The 25,089-nt window shown below is 42.4% G+C and overlaps 1 protein-coding gene across 1 annotated transcript in view; it reads left to right on the top strand.

Moving 5' to 3' along the window:
* Window positions 1-25,089, top strand: part of LOC109923950 (glutamate-rich protein 6) — a 36,777-nt gene that overhangs the window by 5,931 nt on the left and 5,757 nt on the right. The window contains exons 2-11 of the mRNA XM_048604502.1: window positions 1,581-1,658; window positions 3,845-3,901; window positions 5,775-5,840; window positions 9,228-9,320; window positions 11,729-11,889; window positions 13,870-13,937; window positions 17,533-17,672; window positions 20,222-20,307; window positions 21,388-21,538; window positions 23,436-23,457. Of these exons, the coding sequence (XP_048460459.1) occupies window positions 1,581-1,658; window positions 3,845-3,901; window positions 5,775-5,840; window positions 9,228-9,320; window positions 11,729-11,889; window positions 13,870-13,937; window positions 17,533-17,672; window positions 20,222-20,307; window positions 21,388-21,538; window positions 23,436-23,457 (922 nt within the window). The remainder of the gene's footprint in view (window positions 1-1,580; window positions 1,659-3,844; window positions 3,902-5,774; window positions 5,841-9,227; window positions 9,321-11,728; window positions 11,890-13,869; window positions 13,938-17,532; window positions 17,673-20,221; window positions 20,308-21,387; window positions 21,539-23,435; window positions 23,458-25,089) is intronic.

Below are 25,089 nucleotides of genomic sequence, written 5' to 3'. Positions count from 1 at the left end.
TTTTTATTCATTAATGGGATCAGAGCGTCACTGACCAGGCAGCATTTATTGCCCATCCCTAATCGTTCAGAGTCAACCACATTGCTGTGGGTCTGGAGTCACATGTAGGCCAGACCAGGTAAGGATCGCAGTTTCCTTCCCTGAAGGACATTAGTGAACCAGATGGGTTTTTTCCAACAATCGACAATGGATTCACAGTCATCATTAGATTCTTAATTCCAGGTTTTTTCATTGAATTCAAAGTCCATCATCTGTCATGGTGGGATTCGAACCCCGGTCCCCAGGACATTATCTGGGTCTCTGGATTAACAGTCCAGCAATAATACCACCATGCCATTACCTCCCCATTGCCTTCTTCATTTTGTAAACACTGGTGTGAAGTACTTGCAGGGACTGAGCTTCTCACTGTTGGATTCTACATCACTCTCAAGCAGTCTGGTCACCTAAATGACCCCCATGCCGTGGTGAATATCCAGGGCAGTTCCATGACCCAACAATCAAGCAGGCCATTAGACACGGAATTTGGGGCTGAAACTCCAGCATGCAATGTTCTCTTTCCAATTTTCCCACTTGTGCTTCCTGGTCATGGCACAGTGGCTCAGTGGTTAGCACTACTCCCTCACAGCACCAGGGACCTGGGTTCAGTTCCACTCGTGGGTAACTGTCTGTGTGGAGTTTGCACATTCTCCCCGTGTCTGCTTGAGTTCCCTCTGGGTGCTCCGGTTTCCTCCCACAATCCAAAGATGTGTGGGTTAGGTGGATTGGCCATGCTAAATTATCCATAGTGTCCAGGGATGTGTTGGCTAGTTAGGTTAGCCATGGGAAATGCAGGGTTACAGGGATAGGACAGGGGAATGGATCTGGGTGGGATGCTCATTGGAGGTGGATTAGATGGGCTGAATGGCCTGCTTCCACAGTGTAGGGATTCTATGATTCTAAGATGACTCCTTTCCAGGATTGTTGAACCACCTCTGTGCAGTATTTGAACACTAGATCATCGCTGCTTGAGTGTTACCTCCACACATGGCTTCATTCTCAAATGATGGACCAATCAATTGGAAGGATGTGGTCTGGGAGGGAAAAAAATCTCTCAGAGAACACTGGAGCAACTCAGCAGGTCTGGCAGCATCTGTGGAGAGAGAAACAGAGTTAATGTTTTGTGTCTGGTATGACTCCTCTTCAGAACTGAGAACAGAATTGAGTGTTAACTGTTTCTCTCTCCACAGATGCTGCCAGACCTGCTGAGTTTCTCCAACGTTCTGCGTGTTGAGCCCTGATTCTTTACTTCCTAACAGCTAAGGAGAAAGGACTGGGAAGAAATAGTTATTCAATCTAGGAATACTGCCCTGCCCTAAAAGTAAGAGAGAATTGGAACGTAGGACATGGTAACAGGGGTCGTCCACAATGTTCCTTGAGCCTGTTCCATCATTTAAACAGACCGTTGCTGACCATCTACCTCTGTACCATTCTTCCCCACTGTCCACTCTATCTCTTGATCTCATTCGTAATATGTAGAAAAATAGAAATTTGACAAAATTTTGTATATTTTGTATAACATCATATTGCTGTTTTCAATTTAGATAAGGAGCACTTGGTTAAAAGAAGTGAAGGAAATCAGTGAGATTAAGGAATATTGGCAGTGGAGCCAGAAAAAATTAGTAAGTATGATGTTTTTTGATGTTAACACTGAATGTAACTGTTTCGCTATTGACTCAGCTCTGATCAGCAAAGCAGAGACTCTATAAGTCAACTTCAGTAATGATTCATCACATTATATCCCAGCTGTACGTCATATATATACCAGAACCAGTGTATCCACTTAAGACCATTAGACATGGGAGAGAAGTAGGCTATTTGGCCATTCTAATCTGCTCCATCATTTAATGAGACCATGATTGATCTAATAGTGTTAAACTTTCCTGCCTTTTGTGGATAATGCCCGTATGCCATTTATCCTTAAGGATTCCCACATTGATGTTTTAAATCTGTGCACTTGCCAAGCTATTTGAAAATGCTGTCAGTGCTTCCATTTCATAAGAGGATGTTTAGTCTAACTTGGAGGCAGGATGTAGGGGCGTTAGTGTGGGGTATGGAATGCCCAATGGGTGTATTGTAAAGAATGGTTTGCGAAAGCTACTCTAACACTCCCCTGAGACTAATTAATTAAATTAAAATGGCACTGAGCTGGCAAGAGCATTATTTTTGACAAATTGTGCAATTGGGTCGTGCTCATCACTTCGGTCCAAGATCCACAGCTTGATCAAGGAGAAGTGTAAGCAGGGGCAACTGGGGAGGTGATTCTAACCTCACCCGCTCATCAGAAAACTGATGGGGAGGATGTTAAAACACTACTCCACCCCAGCCTGATGGAGAGGCTGGGGTTTAAAATTGCCCCAAAGATGGCTGATCTCATGTGCCCCCTATTCAGGGTTGCCAACTGGGATTTAATGTATTCCTAGAGGTTTCATCACATGACTTCCCCTAGGCGTAGCCAATAGTTGGCCAACCCATCCATCCTTGTGGCACACTGCCTTCTGAGCCAATTGGAAAGCAAGAGGACTCATTACCCAATTGATGATGCTTGGCTGCCAGCCGAGCAGGCTCCTCCTCCTAGACCCGTTTTCTGTTCCTTTTTGTCCTGACAGATAGATAGAAGCGTTCGAGGCAATGCTGGAGAAATCAGTCTTTGTCATTTTGTCGACAACTTTTCTCAGCTGCACAGAGCTTCATATTCGATTCCTGGAAACTCAAGGCCAATACTGAAAACCTGCCCTCTATTACTGCTTACAGAAATGGCAGAGGGCATGCATTAGACCATTCCCCACAACTCGATTAGACTCAGGGTGAGAGAGAGAATACTGACAGGAGGCAGGAAGTGAATGACAAAACTAGAAAACAGCAAATTTTTGGTAAAGTTTTGTTTAATTCATTCACGGGTTAAGGGCATCGCTGGCTCGACCAGCCTTTCTTGCCCATCCCTAATTATCCAGACGGAAGTTAAGGGTCAACCACATTGCTGTGGGTCTGGATTCACATGTAGGCCAGACCAAGTTAGGATGATAGTTTCCTTCCCAAAGGACATTGGAAAGGGACTGTAGGGACTTAGATTGAAGTAAAAAGTCAGGCTGTCTGTTTTGTTTCTGAGTTTATCAAGGCCCTTGTTATACATCTTTGAGGGTGAGACTGAATGCCTGGTTAGGGTGGTGGGGCACCCAGTTAGACATTCACATCCGTTTTCAAACTCACACAGAGATTCCACCAGGACATCTGGTTTGGAAATCAGAGACAATACATTGTCGTATTGATGGGGAATCACCACTGAGAGTGGCGTTGGAGGTTTTGTTGTGGATGCAGGATGTAGAATATGGAAAAGAGTCCCACTTTCCAGCACTGCTCAACAATAAGCCTTGACCAACTCACCCACCAAATGCCACACCCCCTGCCCATCCCCCTAGTCCTGAACACTGCCACTCAGGAATTGGAGATAACAAAGGTTGTTTGAATGTCACTGTGCATTATTCCAGACTGCAGGGTCACATTGCAGAGTGCTTGGATTCAATTGAAACGCATTATTCCCTCTACAACATTTGTCCCCACTCTCAGCCAGACTGTCAGCTTAATGGGGTCAGCAGCTGAGATGTTACTCTACAGAGTAGGAGTTAGACTATTTGAATTACAACCTGCTCAAATACACCTCCGAGTGAATACATGATGGTGAGTTCCAAGTCCACTTACCTCCTCATTCTGGGTCAAATCACAGGAGAGGACTCTTAGGCGTTACATGCAAATGCAAAAACATCACTCTGATGACACTAATAGAAGCTGCTTCTTGTCGTATAAACAGATGCAGGAAGAACATGCCTTCAGTGAGGAACAGTTCAAGAGGAGTAACAGACTAATGGTGAGCACTGGGCCCAGTGAAGGAACCACATGGCTCAAAATAAACCCGGCGAACACACAGTCGTCATCAAGGCTTCTTATTAAAAGCCTAACTGTTTCAGATCAGGACTGGAATTAAAATATTTAAACTATATACAATAATACCAAGGGAAATAATGAGGGATAGAAATAGTGTCATGATGTAGTAACCACTGTTAATGTTTGAAATTATATTGGTCAATCTTCCCATGTAGAATAATGAAATGGAATTCTTACAGCTCCCATTATTTCCTTCCTTCCCAAAGAATCCAGGAACATAGATCATAGGAAAAGGTAGGCCATTCGGCCCTTCAGACTTTCTCCGCCATTCAATATGATCATGGCTCATCCAACTCAGTACCCTGTACCCACTTTGATCCTTTTAGCTCAAAGAACTATATCTATCTATTTCCTGAAAACATTCAATGTTTTGGCCTCAACTGCTTTCTGTGGCAGAGAATTCCACAGGCTCACCACACTCTGGGTGATGGAATTTCTCCTCATATTAGTCTAACGGCCTACCCCTTATCCTGAGAATGTATCATTGGAATTATTCTGGCAGATCTTTGTTCTCCTTCAGCTTAATTAAATAATCTCATTTCCTTTTCCATCTCACCTTTGGTAAATCCTGGATTACCTATTCCTCAAATCTCTTCTCCTTCATTTTGTAAACACTAAGTTGAAGTATCCTTGCTGATTTTATTTCACCCTTCCTTCCTTTCGTGGGTTTGATATGTAGCAAGTTTCTTTTACCCTAACTGATCATTTCAATATTTTGCGGCCATCCCATAAGACCGTTAGACTCTGGAGTCTAGAATGACGTAGGCCATTCAGAGCGTTGAGTCTGCTTCACCATTCAATGAGATCATGACTGATGTGATAATCCCCACCCTTCATTCCCTGACTGACTAAAAATGTATCTATCTCAGCTTTAATGGCCTCTGCGACAAAACATTCCACAGATTCGCTGCCCTCTGAGAATAGAAATTCCTCCTATCTCTCACCCAACTGAGTACTCCTTATTCTGCGATTATGCCCTTTGGTCCAAAACTCTCCCTCAAGGGGGAACAACCTTTCCACATCTCACTTGACAAATCCCCTAATTATCTTGTGTCTCAATAAGATCACCTCTCATTCTTCAAAATTCTATTAAATAGAGGCCCAACCTACTCTACTTCTCCTCATTAAGAAGTCCCTCCATACTCGAGATGAGCCTAGTGAACCTTCTCTGGGCTGCCTCCAATGTCAGTATATCTTTTCTTAGATAAGGGAACCAAGGGTCACAGTACTCCAGCTGTGATCTGATTATTGCCTTTTATAGTTTAGCAAGACTTACCCATTTTTATACTCCATTCCCTTTGAAATAAAGGCCAACAGTGTACTTGCCTTCTGTTCAACTTGGACGCTAGCTTTCTGTCATTTATGCACAAGGATCCCAAATCCCTCAGTGCTGTGGCTCTCTCCACTCTTTCTCCATCGCTTCTCCTACTCCTTCTTTGCTTCCTTTATCTCCTAACTTGCATCCCTAGTTTCTCTGGTTCTTTCTCTTTTTCTCCAACCCAAATGATTTCCACCTCAGTTTTGGTTTGAAACAGGAATTTCTCAAAGCAGCAATTAGAATTCTACTTCAACTCTATTTTATCCCTTTCTTTGCTCCCTATCCCTTGACACCCTTCCTTAACAAAAACCCCAGTGTCTGTACCTGTTGGGAGCAAGAGTTTTAATTTTCCACTGGATCCTTTATGCTGGGAAAACCTTCCCGATTCTTTCTTAGCACAGTAGGTAACAGGAAAATTGGATGTTTTTGTTATAGTACATCTCTATCATTACTGACATAAACACCTTTCTTCCCTGAGGTTGAAGATTCGCATCTTTCAAAATCTCCCAGAAACCTAGGGTGGAACCAGTTCAGAAAATCTGTGGTAGGTACAGGCTCCTTAATTGGAAATGCAATGCAATGTCTCCCATGCAGCAAGAACAGGACTGATTAACAAAATAACTCATTGTATAAATTTATTTTTTTTTATTCACTTGTGGGAGGTGTGTGTCATTGGCTGGGCCAGCATTTATTGCCCAACCCAAGTTGCCCTTGAGAAGGTGGTGGTGAGCTGCCTTCTTGAACTGCTGCAGTCCACGTGCTGTAGGTAGGCCCAGAATGCCGTTAGGGAGGGAATTCCAGGATTTTGACCCACCAACAGCGAAGGTATGGTGATATATTTCCAAGGCAGGATGGTGAGTGGCTTGGAGAGGAAGTTGAAGAAGGTGGTGTTCCCATGTATCTGCTGCCCTTGTCCTTCTAGATGGAAGTGGTCATGGGTTTGGAAGGTGCTGTCTGAGTATCTTTGGTGAATTTCTGCAGTGCTTCCTGTAGATAGTACATACTGCTGCTACTGAGCATTGGTGGTGGAGGGAGTGGATGCTTGTGGATGTGGTGCCAATCAAGTGGGCTGCTTTGTCCTGGATGTTATTAAGCTTCATTCTTGAGTGCTGTTGGAGTTGCACCCATCCAGGCAAGTGGAGGGTATTCCATCACACTCCTGACTTGTGCCTCATGGATGATGGACAGACTGTGGGGAGTCAGGAGGTGAGTTACTCATCACAGTGTTCCTAGCATCTGACTTGTTCTTGTAGCCACTGTGTTTATGTGGTGAGTGCAGGTGAGATTCTGGTCGATGTTAACCCTCACACTGTTGATAGGGGGGGAATTCAGTGATGGTAACACCACTGAATGTCAAGGGATGCTGGTTAGGTTGTACTTTATTGGCGATGGTGATTGCCTGGCATTGTGTGGCAAGAATGTTTCAAATGATTTCAAAACAGGGAGAACCAGATTCAAATAATATCTCTTCATTGCAAAGGAAAACGCTGGTGTTAATCATGAGACATCAATTAACTTCCCACCAAGGTATCTGCTCATGGAAAAGCAAATGACTGTTAATGCTGGAAATCTCAAATAAAAACGGAAAATGTTTCAATTACTTAACGGGTCTGGTAGCGTCTGTGGAGGAAGAAACAATTGATGAAATGTTGAAAGAGAATAGTTATTGGATTCAGAATGATACAGTGGGCAGAGGCACAGCAGATAGATTTCAACCCAAAGATATGTGAAGTGACTTTGGGAGGAAAACCATGGAAAGGCAGCGTCTTATAAATGCTATTATTTTGAAACATGTAGATGTTTGTTTCTGTATATACAAAGCGAAGGCGATGAGGCAAATCGCTGAAGTATTCGGGTTTATTAAGAGAGGAAGAGATCTTCTCACACAGTGGGTAATAGTTCTGTACCTGAGCCACAGGCTGCAGGTTCAAGACCGATGCTAGGATTTAGTAATCGAAGGAAGGTGTGTTCATAATGCAGTCATAGAGGTCAAGTATTGTCAGTCCTTCCAACAAACATCAATGGCAGGCTGTGAGGGAGGGAGAGAAATTGGAGCTTCTACCATCACTACCCATAGATACAGGACTACCACAGTAAAGGATAAACGTCAACTTTCCTGCTCCTCTGAGGCTGCCTGGCCTGCTGTGTTCCTCCAGCTTCATACTGTGTTATCTCTGATTCCAGCATCGGCAGTTCTTACTATCTGTACCACGGTAAAGGTGTGTGTTGCCACAACAACTCCGACTCCTTGGAATGCTAGTTGGTTGGACTTTCAGAATGGATCCGATCAATACTAATAGCATGGGCTTTAGTCCCTGCCCCTGATAGGGTGGGCTAGGGGCCAGCCTCATGGCCCTGCCCTTGGGGAAGGTTATCGTGACATGGATCAGAGCAACCTTCAGGCAGAGAAAGCAAGAAGAAGAAAGAGATTATTCTTGAACATTATAAATCACTGCTTTGGCCTCAGCAGGAACACTGCAGATGACCCTGGGTCCTACACTCCAGAAAATTTGTCAAACCTTTGGAAAAGATTCAGAGGGAGGAGGTTTCCTGGGATTTTTACCAGGGTGAAGAACTTCAGTTGTAAGAACACTTTGGAAAGGTTTGGATTGGTCGCCACTGAATAGAGATGGGTAAGAACCAAGGTTTTAAAGACCATGAGAAGTTTCAAAGCAAATTGGAAACAAAACGTCCCTTTGCTGAGTGGGTGTTTAACTGTAAATTTGGAATGGTCCAATTGAAAAACCAATGGTAGCTGTTGTATTATTGCATAGACTCCTTTAAGATGTTAAGATGTCCCTTTAAGATAATTAGATGATATCATGACATGTGAGGTTCCAGTATAGAGGTCTGTCCCTTGCCTTCAGCAGTCACATGCAAGTGTGTAGTCAGTCAACCAGCCAGCTGTGCATAATGTTGCAGTCACGTAGTGTAGCCGTAACAACAGTAAGCATGTTGTTAATAAACTTCAAGATGTCTGTCTCAACAAGAACTAGCATTCCTGGCATATTTTATAAGGACTAACATATAGGGAATGTTCAGACTGTTATCATACAGGCAACGGTATTTAACCAAGGAACCACATCAGAAACTGACATTCTAAATAACTTACACTAAGTATGTGAGGATGAGGAACCTGCAGGGTCTCAGACAAAGAGTGTGGTAATTAGCACGATGTGCAAAGGCTGTTTCAAAAAGGTAGCTCAAGTACAACAGTTTGGTGCCATAAGATTGTATAATTCCTTTAATAAGACATGGCTTTGTTTTTACTTTATATCTTCATGCTGCAGAGAAGATTGGTAATGTGTAGGTACCACATTCGCAGGCAATGCTGGTTTCGGAGCCAGTCACATGGACATGGCAGTCGATATCCTCCAATTGTCCCAATCTCCCTCCTCCGTCTGCAGGCTGATATGCAACCAGTATATGTTTCTGAGGAAAACAGAGATTTTGCTCCAATTGCTACATCGCATTCTGATTTATTTAGAGTAAATAAGGAGAAACTGATAGTTGGTGACATGATAAAATGGATTTAAAATGCTTTGCAAAAGAACTAAAGGAGAAATTAGGGGATTTTTTTGTTTTATGCAACAAGTTACGATGATCTGGAATGCATTTCCTGAAGGGAAGCAGATTTTAACAGAAACCTCCAAAAGAGAATTAGATGAATATTTAAACATGTGCAGGGGCAACAGGGAAAGAGCAGGGAGTGGGGCAGGCTGGATAATTCTTTCAGAGACCTGCCATGGGAATGAGAGGCCAGATGAGTTCTTCCTCTTGTTCCATCAATCTCAGACCAAGTCCAGATGCTCTGTCATACGCAGCAGCAGAGTTCCTTTTTCATTATCCTCACACAGCTGTAGCTGCTTCAGTTACAGACTTCAGTGTGCTGTGTAAAATTTAGAACTGACCACTGTGATTTCTTCTCTAGGTATCAGTCGGATTTGATTTGTGCCAATTTTGTGGCAAAAACTTAAAGCCCATAGCTACTCTCAAACAACTGGGAGCAAAACCAATTGAAACCGTAAGTACATTTAGTCTTATGCTTTCCCCACTTTTCATCTAGTTCCACAAGACCTTTTTTTTGTGATCTATCAAATGCAATAATTCAAGTTCAGTGTTTCTTGCTGACCCTCCATCACTGAACCCATGTAACCATTCTTTGTGCGTGAGGTTTTACATTGAGTATCATCAATCTATCTGATCCTGGTGCTAGTCATTGTCATCTCCAAAAGTTGCAACTCCGAACTTTGCCTTTTTAATTAATTCACGGCCTCTGGATGCCATTGGCGAGATCAGATTTTATAACACGTTCTGAATTGCACTTCAGGAGTCAATGGTGAGCCACCTTCTTGAACCATTGCTCTCCACCTGGTTGGTGTAGGTTGCACCCTCAGTGCCAATTAGGAAGGAATTCTGGATTTTGACCCAGCAGCAGCGAATGAACAGCGTTATTGCTCCAAATCGGGGTGGTGCCTGGTTTGGAGGGGAACTTGCAGGTCATGCCGTTCCAACGTCTTTGGAAGGTGTGTTCGAAGGAGTCTTGGCGAGTTGCTGTCAATGTGGGTCAGTGATGAAGAGGCCACTTCACTGCCAAACCAAACGCCTTCCCTTTTCCTCTTCCATAAATTCCAGTTCATCCCAAATTCTGATCAGGCCCATTTGCCGCTGGAATCAAAACAGCACTGAGATGATCTTGTTGAAGTGTATAAAATTCTGAAAGGGCTTGACAGGATAGATGCTAAGGTAATGCTTCCTGTGGGTGGTGAGTCTAGAAACCAGGAGTTGCTGTCTCAAGATAAGGAGTCGGCCTTTTGAGACCAAGAAGGGAAAAAGGTTCACTCGAAGCTCTCCCTCAGATGTGGATGTCCATTGTTGAATATAAATAGGCAGAGATGAGTAGATTTTTGGCTATGAAGGAAATTAAGGGATATGATGATAGCACATGAACATGGAATTGGGGTAGAACATTAGCCATGATTTTATTCAATGGGCTATAGGTTTCAAATGACCCACTTCTACTGCTGTTATTACTCATGTTCTGTTATTCAACACTGCACATTCAGCATAATCCTTGTCGTCTTAAATTGCTTCCTGGACTCTCAGTGCCAAATATTTAAAAATTCTTGCCTTAGCATTTCAATATCCTTTCCCTATCTCTATAGTGGTAATAACACCCTACAAAACTCTCCTAGATCTCTTGTGTGTCACTGTTCCCACTTTTCCTCGACTTCCCATTCTTCACAATTCCCTCCACCGTCATCCTTACTTTTCAATTTTGTTTGAATTTGACAAAGCTTTAAGGCCATCATCCGCTCCCATTGCTCCCCACCTCTGCCTCTCTTCAAGCTGTATCTTTATTTTTCCCTATTCTTAAATTATTCAAAGTGGAGACAAATGAAAGCTTTTCACTGCATTTCAATGTATTCTTACTGTGAAATACATGTGACAACAAAATTTTAAAAAATCTGTCACGCTGCCTCGGTTAGCTGCTTAATCAATTCAGTTAAGCCTCAGAATTGGCGCATTGCTTTATTCAGGTATCTCTCAGCATCGGTCTTCAGGAGAAATGTGAAAGCTTTCTTAAGTGACTCACCCTCCTGAAGTTGTTTCCCTATTGATGCAACCCTGCTGGTTGCCTGGTGTCTCCTTAAATAATGCAACTCAGGTCTAGAAAAAAAGCCCACAGATCCCATGTGTACGCATCCACAGTCCTTCCACTCCAACGGGTCAGTTTGTCAGTTAGAACATAGAACAGTACAGCACAGTACAAGCCCTTTGGCCCGCGATGTTGTGCCTACCTTTTTTCCTACTAAGATCAAACTACCCTGCATACCCTACATTATGCTACATTATCCATATTCTGAAGAAGGGTCACAGGACTCGAAACGTTAACTCCATTTCTCTTTCCACAGATGCTGAGTTCCTTCAGCAATTTCTGTTTCTGTTTGTTTCAGATCGCCACAGTCCACAGTTCTTTGTTTTATGAACATATTTTCAATCTAGAAATTGCTGGAAGATCTCCGCAGGTCTGGCAGCACCTGTGGAGAGAAATCAGAGTTAACGTTGCGGGTCAAGTCCCAAAGCGTTAACTCTGATTTCTCTTCACAGGTGCTGCCAGACCTGCTGAACTTTCCCAGCAACTTCTGTTTTTGTCTCTGATTTACAGCATTTGCAGTTCTTTTGGTTTTTATTTTAAATCTCGTTATATTAACTAATATTTAATTAATATTAACTAAAATTGTTATATTATTACAGCTATTAAATATAGTTTTTAGGACTAAAATGATCAGAGAGTATGGAGAAAAAGTAGCTAAAGAACAGTGAGTTGAATGGTGGAGCAGGCTGGAAGGGCTGAATGGCCTACTCCTGTTCCTATTTTCTACGTTTCTATGTAAACCTTTAATAATGTGTTGTTTTTTAACTTGACAGCTCTTCTGCTGTAAGCAATATCGAGATTTGTTTGAGTTCCTTCTGAAAGAAGAGGATCTGATGCGTTTGAAAGTTGGTCTGAAAATGATTGATATCTCTCCTCACCTTCCGTTTGGCAGTGTACTCGAGAGGGAGCAAGCCAAGGATAAAGCAGCACTGAGGTAATTTACTACCTATAGTCATTGCTTTGGTTTAGTTTCAAAGTTTAGCTTTAAGCAAAAAACAAAGAACGATATAGCACAGGAACAGACCCTTCAGCCCTCCATTCCTGCACCGACACATTTTCCCCTTCAATACTGAAACTTTCTTCATTTACAGGATCCCTATCCCTTTATCCCTTTCCTATTCATGTATTCATCCAGGTGCTTCTTGAAAGCTGCTATTGTGTCTGCTTCCACCACCTCCTCTGGCAGTGTGTGCCAGGCACTCACCACCCTTTGTGTGAAAAACTTGCCTCGCACATCTCTTTTAAACTTCCTGCTTTGCACCTTGAACCAGTGTTCCCTCCACTCTGGCAAAAAGCCTCATACTTGTCACTCTATCTATTGCCATTCACAATCTTATAAACTTCTATCAGGTCACCCCTCAACCTCCTGCGTTCCAGTGAAAACAAACCCAGTCCATCTAACCTTTCTTCATAGCTAAAGTCCCCCATACCAGGCAACATCCTGGTAAACTGTTTCTGTACTGTCTTCAAAGCAACCACATACTTCTGGTAGTGTGGTGACCTGAACTGTATGCAATATTCCAAGTGTGGCTTAACTAAAGTTCTATAAAGCTGCGGCATAATGTGTCTATCCTATTACTCAGTGCCCCTTCCAACAAAGGCAAGTGTGCCATAGACGTTTTTACTACCTTATCTACTTGCATTGTCACCTTCAGTGATCTGTGGACCTGCGCACCCAGATCCCTCTGCATATCAATACTCCTAAGGGCTGTGCCATTCATGGTATAATTTTCACCTGTACTTGACCTTCCAAAATGCATCACCTGTCCAGATTAAACCTCATCTGCCATTTTTCTGCCCATGCCTCCAACTGATCTGTGTCCTGCTGTATCCTCTGACAGTCCTCCTCACAATCTTTGCATCGTTGTCTGCAAACTCACTAATTGACCAGCTACGTTTTCCTCCAAATCATTTATGTAGAAGCAATATTCCCTACTGTCAAAAAACACAAAATAGCTGACTCAGTACATGAATCGCCATAGTCAATTGCTAGAAGATGACATTAGATGACTACTTGATCACAATTGTCTAATTAATTTGCATTTTGAAGCCTCATCTCCTTTTTGAGTGTTGATTAGTCCATCCCCAGTTGGTTTAATTTTCATAAAATGATTCAGGAAAGAATTGTAATCCTCACATAGAAGACAGGAGAATAACTGAACCAGTATACCAAAGTAACTCAGTTTTCATCTCATCATATATTCTGAGTTTACTTTTGCACAGCTCTCTGTTTTTATATTCCGTAGGATAAAGATAAAACCTTACATTTGTATGTTCTCTGAAGTAAAGCCTAGGAAATGCTACAGCACCATCACTGGTGGGAATTATAATTACAGCGTGACAAATGTGAAATGGAGTTTTTTTTATTCATTCATGGAATGAGGGTGTTGCTGACCAGGCAACATTTATTGTCCATTCCTAAAGTTGACACTATGCTATGATCCAAAATATGACAACTTGAAGTCAGATTTAGACTCAAAATATGTGCAAACAACATGTTTAAATATTAAATTATTACCTACTCTGGTAGAACATGTTTTGATCCAAATAAATTTAATCAATTTTACTGTTACTGTATGTTTCTGTTATGTTACTTAGTCAGACTAAGAGGAATTCAAGCTTCTGATAAAAAATGTGCAAAATGTTTATTTCATCTACACATTAAGGGTACGTTTCCAAACCAGCGATTCCCTTGCTTAGGAAGACTAACGAAGAAGGGTCATACCAGACTCCAAACATTTACTCAGTTTTTCTCTCTCCACAGATGCTGCTAAGCTTCTGCAGCGCTTTCTGTTTTTTTTTTATTTCAGATTTCCAGCATCAGCAGTATTTTGTTTCTGTTCCTTTGCTTGGTACAGCTTTGCCAGGACTCGTTAGCTATCAATGCATTTGTGCTTCTGTGATGTTTTGCCAGGTTACGTGACAGAGAAATGGAAAAATATCTGAAAAAGGCAAAAGAAGGCCAGCGCAAAATGTCAGCTGGTAGGTTTTCCTCATATGGTTCAGATTTTCATTTGACCTTCCTTATATGTTTAATTTTGTTTGTGTAATTTTACTTTGTGTTGCCTAAAAAATGGATTGTGAAGTTGGGGAGTTTATATCAGCACAGATTGAGGATTGGTAAATGGACAGGGTTAACTGAGATAACAAGACACTTTGGGTTGGTAAGCTGTAACAAGTGGGATCTGGACAGATGTTACCCAACACAGGTTAGAGTCCAACAGGTTTATTCGAAATCACAATCACAAGTGACTTCATCTGATGAAGGAGCAGCGCTCCGAAAGCTTGTGATTTTAAATAAACCATTTATAATCTACATTAATGACTTAGTGGAGTTGAGAAGAATGAGAGGTGACCCTAATGAAACATACAAGAATTTTAGGGGGTTGACAGGATGGAAATGGAGAAGTTATTTCCCCTTGTGGTAGAATCTGGGACCAGACAGCATAATCTCAGAGAAAGAGGTTCCCCATTTAAGACAGAGATGCAGAGGAATTGCTTCTCTCACAGAAGTGTTATGGCACAGCAGAAGGACATTTGGTCCAACACTGGGCTGCACCAGCTTGAAAATTGAGCATCATTAGCTCGTGCCAATCTCCTGCTTTTACCCCATACCCTTCCGCATTATTTTTATCCAAATATTCATCCGATGTCCGCTTGAATGCGTAAATTGAATTTCCCTCCACCGCCTTTACCAGGCAATGCATTCCATTCTCTAACCACTTGCTGCATGAACAAGTTTCCCTTCACCCTTGCTTCTTCTGCAGATCACTTTAAATTCATGTGTATTCTTGTTGCTTATACAAGCAGGAACAGCCTGTCCCTATCAACTCTATCCAGCCCGCTCATGATTTTGAAAACCTCTATCAGATCTCCTCTCAGCCTTCTCCTCTCCAAGGAGAACAATCCCGTCTTCTTCAATCTATCCTCATTACTGAAGTTCCTCATCCTTGGAGCTTTCTCCTACGCGTTCACATCTTTCACAAGATATGATGCCCAGAACTGTACACAATACTCCAGCTGAGGTCAAACAAGTGTCTTGTACAAGTTGAACACCACCTTCTTGCTTTTGTACTTTATGGCCCAATTAATAAAGCTGAGAATACTGTATCCTTTACTTACTGTTGTCTTTACCTGTCCTGCCACTTTCAGTGATCTGTGCACCCAGGTCTCACTGCTCCTTCACCCCCTTAGAATTGCACACCTATGTAATATTGTCTTTCAATGTTCTTCATACCAAAAGTACGTTACTCCAACTTCTCTGCATGGAAAATACGCTGCTGTCTAGCTACCCACTCCAACAACTTGTCAATGTCAACTTCACCTGACAAAGGAGCTGTGCTCTGAAAGCTTGTGATTTCAAATAAACCTGTTTTACTATAACCTGGTGTCATCTGATTTCTGGCTTTCTGGACATTGATTGAATGAATGAATGATTTATTGTCATGTGTATTTTACAATAAAATAGTGAAAAGCTTTCATTTGTTGCCATTGTCCTCCTTATAGTTTGCATTTCTTCCAGGTTTTGTGTCATCTGTAAACTTTGAAATTGACCCTTGCACAACAAAATCTAGAGTACTAATATACATTAGGAAAAGGAAGGTCCTAAATTTAACCCCTGGGAAACTCTACTACAAACCATCTTCCAACCCAAAAAAAATCCATTGCCCGTTCTTTCTGTTTCCTCACAGAGCTGATGAGGCTGATTGGTTAAGTACATTCAAGGCTGAGGTAGACAGGTTTTTATTCAGTAAAGGAATCTTGGCATATGTGGCAATGAGGGTTATCAAGTCAGCTATGATCTCATTGTAGGGCAGAGCAGAGCCAGTGGGCTGAATGGCCTATTACTGCTGTTCCATCTTATGGTCTTAACAGGCCGAGGATAATTTATGTAAATTTGCTGACAATGCAGAGACAGGTGGGACAGTGATGTGTGAGGAGGACACGAAGAGGGTTCGTAGTGGGTATGGTGGGCAGTACTGTGGCAGGTGGGCCAAATGGCCCCCTGCTGCTCTGTAACAACTCTGTTACTCTGAGATGGAGTAAAAGATGGGGAATTCACTTTGTGAGAAAGAATAGAAAACCAGAATGTTTGTTTTCGAATAATAAGAAACTTCTAAAATTAGATTTTCACAGAGACATGGACATCCTTTTATCAGAAACACAGTAAGTTAGTATACAAGGAAAGTCAGAAATCTAAAATACAAGAGTAAGGAACGCTTGCTACAATCATACAGGGCTTTGGCGTAATCACACATGGAGTATTAAACACAGTTTGATTGTGTTATTGAAGGATGGATGTATTTAACCAGGCAGCTGTACAGTGATGGCTCACTAGATTGATTCCTGGGTGAGAGGATTATCAAGAGTCATAGAGTCATACAGCACGGAAGCAGACCCTTCAGTCCAACATAATTCCCAAACTAAACTAATCCCACCTGCCTGCTCCTGGCCCATATCCCTTTAAACTGTTCCTAATCATGTACTTATCCAAATGTCTTCTAAACGTTGTAATTGTACCCACGTCCACCTCAGGAAGTTCATTCCACACGCGAACCACCCTTTGTGTAAAAAAATTTGCCCATATATCATTTTTAAATCTCTCTCATCTCACCTTAAAAATATGCTCCGTGGTCTTGTAATCCCCCTCCAGGGAAAAGACCCCTGTCATTAATCCTATCTATACTCCTCATTATTTTACAAAACTTCTATAAGGTTGCCTCTCAACCTCCTACATTCCAGTGAAAAAATCCCAACCTATCCAGCCTTTCTTTATAACTCAAACCTTCCATACTCGACAACATCCTGGTAAATCGTTTCTGAACCCTGTCCAGCTTAATGATATTCTTCCTGTAACTGGGTGACCAGAACAGGACACAGTACTCCAGAAGAGGCCTCACCAATGTCCTGTACAACCTCAACATGACCTTCCAATTCCTATACTCAAAGGACTGAGCCATGAAGGCAAGCGTGCTAAATGCCTTTTTAACCACCCTGGCTAAATGTGACGCAAACTTCAAAGAATTATGTACCTGAACCCCAAGGTCCCTCTGTTCTCCAACACTATCCAAGGCCCTACCATTAAATGGGTGACAGGTTGAGTAGATTGGGGCTGCATTCTCTGGAGTTCAGATGAGAAATGATCTCAGGTTCTTTAGAGGCCTGACAGGTTACATGCTGAGACCTTAGTTTTAATTTTTTTAAAAATTCACTCATGGGACATAGGTGTCACTGGCCGGCCCAGCATTTATTGCCCATCTCTGTTGCCGTTGATAAAGGCGGTGGTGAGCTGCCTTCATGAACCGCTGCAGGCTGTGTGTTGTAGATACATCCAAAATGCCATTAATGTGGGAATTCCAGGATTTGACCCAGCGACAGTATAGGAACAGTGATATATTTCCAAGTCAGGATGGTGAATGGCTTGGAGGGGAAATTGAAGGCGGTGTTCCCATGTATCTGCTGCCCTCACCTGTCTACATGTTACATGTTTGAAAATGCTGACAGTTTTTGATATCTGTCTCATTGCTTTTCTCTCCCTGTCTGTTTCTCACTTCACCCTCCACCACCTTCAATCCAGGACCAAAAAAACTGAGTACAATTACTTTTCAGTTATCCACGTCATTGGATTTTGTAACGTTAAAGGAAGTAAAAGGTGAAAGTGAAAATTGGGAAAACATTTTCACAGAGTCAAGGGATGATTTATTCAGTTGGCACAAGGTATGTGTTGTCAAACTTTGTTTTGTCAGTTTTATGACCTTACTGTTTATTGAGCCAATTGCATAGAACTACATAGAATATACAAGACAAACATATTAGACCCTTTAATCCAACTGGCCCAGGCCAGTGTTTACATTCCAGGTGAGCCTTCTCACCATTATTCTGCATCTATCCCTGTTTGGATAACGTTCTAAACCAGACTGTGTTGAATGTATGCATTAGGAACATAGTCTCACATATGCAACACTTTTGTAGAAACCGAAAGAACAGTGGATGCTGTAAATCAGGAACAAAAACAGAAGTTGCTGAAAAAGCTCAGCAAGTCTGGCAACATCTGTGAAGAAAAAATTAGAGTTAACATTTCAGGCCCGGAGACCCTTCCTCAGAACTGTTGGTAACTAGGAAAATGTCAGTTTATATGCAGAAGATAGGGAGGGGGAGGGGGTAAGGAGTAAAGAAAGGTGGGGATAGAGCCCACGGGGGATCCAAGGGCCCAAACATACCAAACAAAGCAACACCTGCACTTCCCACAATCTAGCTTACTGCATTCGCTGCTCACAATGTGGTCTCCTCTACCCTGGGGAAACAAAGCGTAGACTGGGTGACCACTTTGCAGAACATCTACGTTCTGCTCACAGAAAAGACCCTGAACTTCCAGTTCCCTGCACTTTAACACAACACCCTGTTCCCTGGCCAACATCTCTGCCTCAGGTTTGCTGCAGTGTTGCATCAAAGCTCAGCGCAAGCTGGAGGAATACCTCATTTTCTGCTGGGGACCCTGCAGCCCTCTGGACTCAATATCAAGTTCAATAATTTTAGGGCCTAAACTCCCCCATGTCCCAGCCCCGTACCCCACTCACCAGACCTTGTTACCACATAGCCTATGATTACATACCCCCTGTTGTTAGTCACCAATAGCCCCCATTAACAACTATTCACGCTCCCAGCCTGATCGTTAGCAACTCCTTTGTCTGTCCAACTGTTCTTCTCTCTCTTTGGGCTTTATCCTACCGTTTACTCCTTACCCCCTCCCCCTCCCTATCTTCTGCATACAAACCGACGTTTCCCCAGTTACCGTCAGTTCTAAAGAAGGGTCACTGAACCCGAAATGTTAACTCTGATTTTTCTTCACAGATGCTGCCAGCCCTGCTGACCTTTTCCAGCAACTCCTGTTTTTGCAACACTTTTATGTTTAACTTCATAGATTCCAGACACATGATAATGTGATCAACCCTGAAATGGCCAAGTATGCCATCCAATTCACTGCCAATTCAGATCGGGCAACAATGCTGGCCATGCCAGTGACACCCATGCTGTGAAAGAATTGGAAAAAATAGATGGTTTCATGTTGATGAATCTGTCTGTTATTCATGCAATTCCAAAGCCAGAAAGCATAGGTCAAAGACAAGGTGAAGACCAAACTCAATAGACAGATCATACAGAATCTGTTTAGGGTGATTGGTACCAAGTAGAGAAAATAGCTAGGGAGGAGTTCAAGGTTTCGGTGTTCAGCTACTATTACACTACACTATTACTGCTACTATAGGGAAAGGCTGAATAGGCTGGGGCTATTTTCCCTGGAGCGTCAAAGGTTGAGGAGTGACCTTATAGGGGTTTATAAAATCATGAGGGGCGTGGTAGGGAGTCCAAAACTAGAGGACATACGTTTAAGGAGAGAGGGGAAAGATTTAAAAAGGACCTAAGGGCAACTTTTTCACGCAGAAGGCGGTGCATGTATGGAATGAGCTGCCAGAGGAAGTTGTGGAGGCTGGTACAATTACAACATTTAAAAGGGATCTGGATGGGTACACGAATAGGAAGGGCTTAGATGGATATGGGCCAAATGCTGGCAAATAGGACTGGATTTATTTAGGATATCTGGTTGGCATGGACGAGTTGGACTGAAGGGTCTGTTTCCATGCTGTATGGCTCTAAATACTATGACTGATACATGGTGGCTCAATGATTTAGCACAGCTGCCTCACAGCACCAGGGATCTGGGCTCGATTTCAGCCTCAGGTGACTGTCTGTGTGAAGTTTGCACATTCTCTCCAGGTCTGTGTGGGTTTCCTCTCGCGGTCCAAAGATGTGCAGGTTAGGTGAATTGGCTATGCTAAATTACCCACAGTGTCCAGGGGTGTATAGGCTAGGCGGATTAGCCATGAGAAATGGAGGGATAGGGTAGGGGGGTGGGTCTGGATGCGATGCTGTTTGAAGGGTCAGTGTGGGCTGAATAGCCTGCTTCCACACAGTAGGGATTCGATGAAATCACACAGTAATGATGAAGGAATGTTTGACTGGCAGCATGATCTTCTCGCCTGACATTTATTATGATGTGACTATGAGTATTGTCCAAATGCTGAATCAGTTTATCTGAAATCCCTCCCAATTTATGAAAGTATTAAACTCCTTAAAACAAAAACATCAACACCTTCAGCAAAATAGTGTCTCAAACAAACCGAATGCGTGTTCACTCTCACTGTGAAAGTTCAAGGCAAATGTACAGACTGCAACCTTCACCTTTGTTTCATGTTTACTTTTGTACAAAGGATCTTCAGCTATCTTTCATGGTGAAATACTACAGGAATGGGAATAAGTTTCTTACCGCTTTCCCAGATGGAATGGCTCAAGTATTGTATCCTTTGTGGAAATTGAATTGTTTTAGATGCAGGATGCATTTTATTGGGACAACAAACATGCAGTATTTCCCTCCAAGCGATGTGGCGAAAGCTTTAATACAAATTATTGAGTGCACTCAGTTTTCCTGTCTTTTCTCCCATTCCTTGTTTCCAAAGATTGGGCCATGAACTTCCATGAGGTTGGTCCACTTATGAGTGAAGTATTTAAGTGGTTTGTGAATACTTTCAACAGGATGGCTGACCCAGAGACTCCCCACTCTTTCTGCCTGTTGTCAGGTATTACTGCGAGGATTTATCAGCTGACAGCTCACTTGTTTGTGACAAATGCACCTTCCATGGAAATACACCCAGTGGAACCACGTAACATCCAGCCCACTATCCCATTTTCTTATCCACCGGCTTCCAGTGGCAAAAAAATGTAGGCGGTGGATTGCGAGCCTGCTGTGTACCAGTGCCAATGACTGATTTCAGCCCCTGTGACTCATGCTGGTTGCTTTCACAAGGATCTGCTCAAATGCTGTTTCCCACCAGGTCGGAAGGGGGAATCTGGGTGGACACAGCCAGTGGAGTGCTTAGGTATTGCAGGATAACCCTTTCCTGAACCAGCCTCCTGGACTCATACTTCATCGCATTGTTCACTAGCCAGGAGCAAGATACGATAAGCTTATAGAGAGCTGCAGCTGCTAGAAAACTGAAATAAAAGCAGGAAATGCTGGAAAATACTCAACATTTGCAGAGATGTGTTGAGGATTATCAGATCAGCCATGGTTTTATTGAATGGCGGAGCACAGGTGAAGGGCTGAAGGGCCTAGTTCTGCTCATACAGCTTATGGTCTTATTAAGAAAATTGTACATTTCAGGATTTCAGGACTGACGATGGGTTGTTGATCGAAGATACGATGCTTTGCTGTTTGTAGTACTGCTACTTCAGTCCTAGCTGAGAGGGGTTAACATACTCTAGACTGATCTTCAAACCCGCATCAGGCAATATGTCCACCTCCCCAGGAGTTTCAATCCTTCATATCAGAACAATAACATGAAGGTTTGATTTGCCTCATTTCCTTAACAACAAACAGCTACCCCTCTGGAAATCTGGCAGTTCAGATTTTTACTGACAAACAGAAGAAGATTAACTGCATTGTGCAGGAGGACAAGGCCAACAATCCAGCAATTCAGGCGGTATTTTCCTCCTATGGGAGGTGTACCTGCTATCATCCGAATGGGGTGGTCTGGTAGGTCACATTCTCCCTATAATTAAACCACATTCAAAATCTTATCCTTTCAATATCCATTCATCTTCTTTCATTATTCATTCACGGGATGAGGGTGGTATTGGCCAGGTAGCTTTTATTGCCCATCCCTAATTGCCCAGAGAGCAGTTAAGAGGCAACCACATTGCTGTGGGTCTGGAGTCACATGTAGGCCAGACCAGGTAAGGATGGCAGTTCCCTTCCCTAAAGGACATTAGTGAACTAGATGGGTTTATCCGACAATCGACAATGGATTCACGGTCATCATCTGACCCTTAATTCCAGATTTTTAAAAAGTGAATTCAACTTTCACCATCTGCCATGGCAGGATTCCCCAGAACATTACCTGGGTCTCTGGATTAACAGTCCAGAGATAATACCACTAGGCCATCACATCCCCCCCCCCCATGCTTGGGCATACTGCTGGACTACTCTGCTAGAGCAGTTAGTTGATTTCATTGTTGTTAATTGATTGTTGCAAAGATAGTAGCAATAGGGCAGTAATGGCCTTGTGGTATTATTGCTAGACTATTAATTGAGAGACCCAGGTAATGTTCTGGAGCCACAGGTTTGAACTCTGTGACGGCAGATGGTGGAATTTGAATTCAATTTTTAAAATAATCTGGAATTAAGACTCCAATGATTGGCATGAAACCATTGGCAATTGTTGGGACAGACCCATCTGGTTCACAAATGTCATTTTGGGAAAGAAATCTGCCATCCTTACCTGGTCTGTCCTCCGTGTGATTCCAGACCCACAGCAATGTGGTTGACACTTAACTGCCCTCTGGGCAACTAGGGATAGGCATTAAATGCTGGCCTAGCCAGTGGCACTCACATTTCGTAAATGATTTTACAGAAAAAAATTTACAATTCAATTTGTCTCATTTCTAAAAAATGACTTCTCCTTCCAAAATAATTGATTACCACGTGGACCTCTACGTGTTTTAGTGAATAAGATTGAAACACCATCTTAACTATCCTTCCATCATTCCACATGCTCATCAACAAACTTTCCATTCAGAGATGGGTGGCACAGTGAGAAGGTAGTTAGAATGATGTTTTAATCATCCATCAACTTCAAAGAGGAGCAAATTTATCCAAAAGACTGTCAATTACTTTGGAAACATGGTCAGTGTAGTAGCTGAAAATGATGAAGTGGGTCATCGTCCAGAAAGGTGAAAGTGGGAGGGTTCACATCAGGGAAGTGACAGGGCATTGTTTATTAAAATTCAAATTTGGATTCAGATCCTTACATCAAGTGCCAAAACAGGGGCACCGTGGGAACTGGAGTGTGATTGGCAGGACTGGGGCTATTTTGGAGTGTTGGAGACTGAGGGATGACCTTATAGAAGTTTATAAAATCATAAGGGGCATGGATAGGGTGAATAGCCAAGTGCTTTCTCCCAGGTCAGAAATCACATGACACTAGGTTATAGTCCAACAGGCTTAATTGAAAACACAAGCTTTCGGAGCCTCACTCCTTCAGACTATAACCTGGTGTTGTGTGATTTATGACCTTGCCCACCCCAGTCCAACATTGGCACCTCCACATCTTTATCCCAGGGTTCAGGAGTCCAAAACGAGAGGGCATAGGTTTAAGGTGAGACGGGAAAGATTTAAAAGGGACCTAAGGGGCAACTTTTTCACGCAGAGGTTGGTGCATATATGGAATGAGCTGCCAGAGGAAATGGTGGAGGCTGGTATAATTACAATATTTAAAAGGAATTTGGATGGGTATATGAAAAGGTAGGATATGGGCCAAATGCTGGCAAATGGGACTAGATTAATTTAGGATACGTGGTCAGTATGGACAAGTTAGACCGAAGGGTCTGTTTCCATGCTGTACACCTCTATGACTCTCTTATGACTAGATTTTCATATTAAATGAGACAGGTGAGGTGAGAGAGTGAGTTTAGGCAGCAGGGGGCAGTAGAGAGAAGCTGTGCGCATTATCGCTGATGGTAATAGTAAACAGATCCCAGAGTAAAACTTGATTTGACAGATCATAAGCTTAATTTTTGTCAGTTGATTAACATGGCAGTTAGTCACTGAACTATTCACATGTGGCTACCATTGTTCCTTAAAGAACAAACACAGGTCCACTACATTCAAAGAAATGTTATATGTATGACACCTTACCTTAACATAAACAGCAAAGTTTCAGCCTACTTTACCCCAGCAGTATCCTTTTCAGATACTCAATCCCAGAGAAATAGCACTTCTAACTTGACTTTTAAAATTCTTACTTAACCGACTCTTCACAGATTTTCTGGAGCAGGTTCAGAGGAGGTTCACGAGAATGGTCCCAGGAATGAAAAGCTTAACACGAGGAACATTTGAGGACTCTGGGTGTATACTCAATGGAGTTTAGAAGAATGAGGGGGTATTTAATTGAAACTTACAGAATACTGAATGGCCTGGACAGAGTGGATGTTGGAAAGACGCTGCCATTTGTAGAAGAGACTAGGACCCAAGGGCACAGCCTTAGACTAAAAGGAAGACCTTTTAGATCAGAGAGAAGGAGAAACTTCTTCAGCCAGAGAGTGGTGAATCTATGGAATTCACTGCCACAGAAGGCTGGGGAGGCCAGGTCTTCGAGTATGTATGAGACGGAGATAGATAGGTTATTGACTGTCAAGGGGATCAAGGGTTACGAGGAGAAAGTGGGAAGATAGGGTTGAGAAACTTATCAGCCATGATTGAATGGCCTAATTTCTGCTCCTATGTCTTATGGTCTTCTTTTTGGACTGCTGAAATGTTTTAAAGACTTCTTTCTAGTTTGGATGGCCCGGATTCCTTTTTAGTTTTGACTGTCAAGAGATTTCTACAAACATTCACAACCTGAAAATTCTACCAACCTAAAAACTGCCCTGCTCAAAATTGAATGAAAATGTTTCTTCTGAACTGAACACAAACTAAGTTACTGGTGGCCCCGATGATTTTCTTCTATATGTCATAAACTGAGCAGTGTAAACACTTCATTGATTAACACCACAGATATCTGGCTAGGCACTTACTAAATCATATGATTTATTGGAAATTATATATTTAAGTCACATTTCCAAATGATTTTCTGATCTGTTAAAGTCACCTTCTCAGAGCTGAAACCAAAACCCCTATGCATCTATTTAAAAAAATTCAAATTTTAAAATGGTAATATATATTATACACATTTATCAAACCAGCGGTCCCATTAGGTGTCTTCCCATAAACTTTGTAAAACAACGAGGTCACCTTAGCAGAACTGCTAAGATTTCCAGAACAAAGGTTTTGGTAAAAAGTTTGAGTTTGGAAGACACAGGTTACGGAAGAAAAGGGGATTGAACTCATCAGTAATTTTAAAGTAGTTTATTAAAAAACAACGATTGTAATGCATGAAGTGCATGAACAAGTGTACATCCTGTAACAGGCAAGAGCTGGAGATAGTAGGAACTGCAGATGCTGGAGAATCCGAGACAACAAGGTGCAGGGCTGGATGAACACAGCAGGCCAAGCAGCATCATAGGAGCAGAGAGGCTGACGTTT

This window comes from Rhincodon typus, chromosome 13, assembly GCF_021869965.1.
Source record: "Rhincodon typus isolate 14 chromosome 13, sRhiTyp1.1, whole genome shotgun sequence".
In the NCBI taxonomy this organism is placed as follows: domain Eukaryota; kingdom Metazoa; phylum Chordata; class Chondrichthyes; order Orectolobiformes; family Rhincodontidae; genus Rhincodon; species Rhincodon typus.
This window is presented reverse-complemented; position numbering and strand designations above follow the sequence as displayed.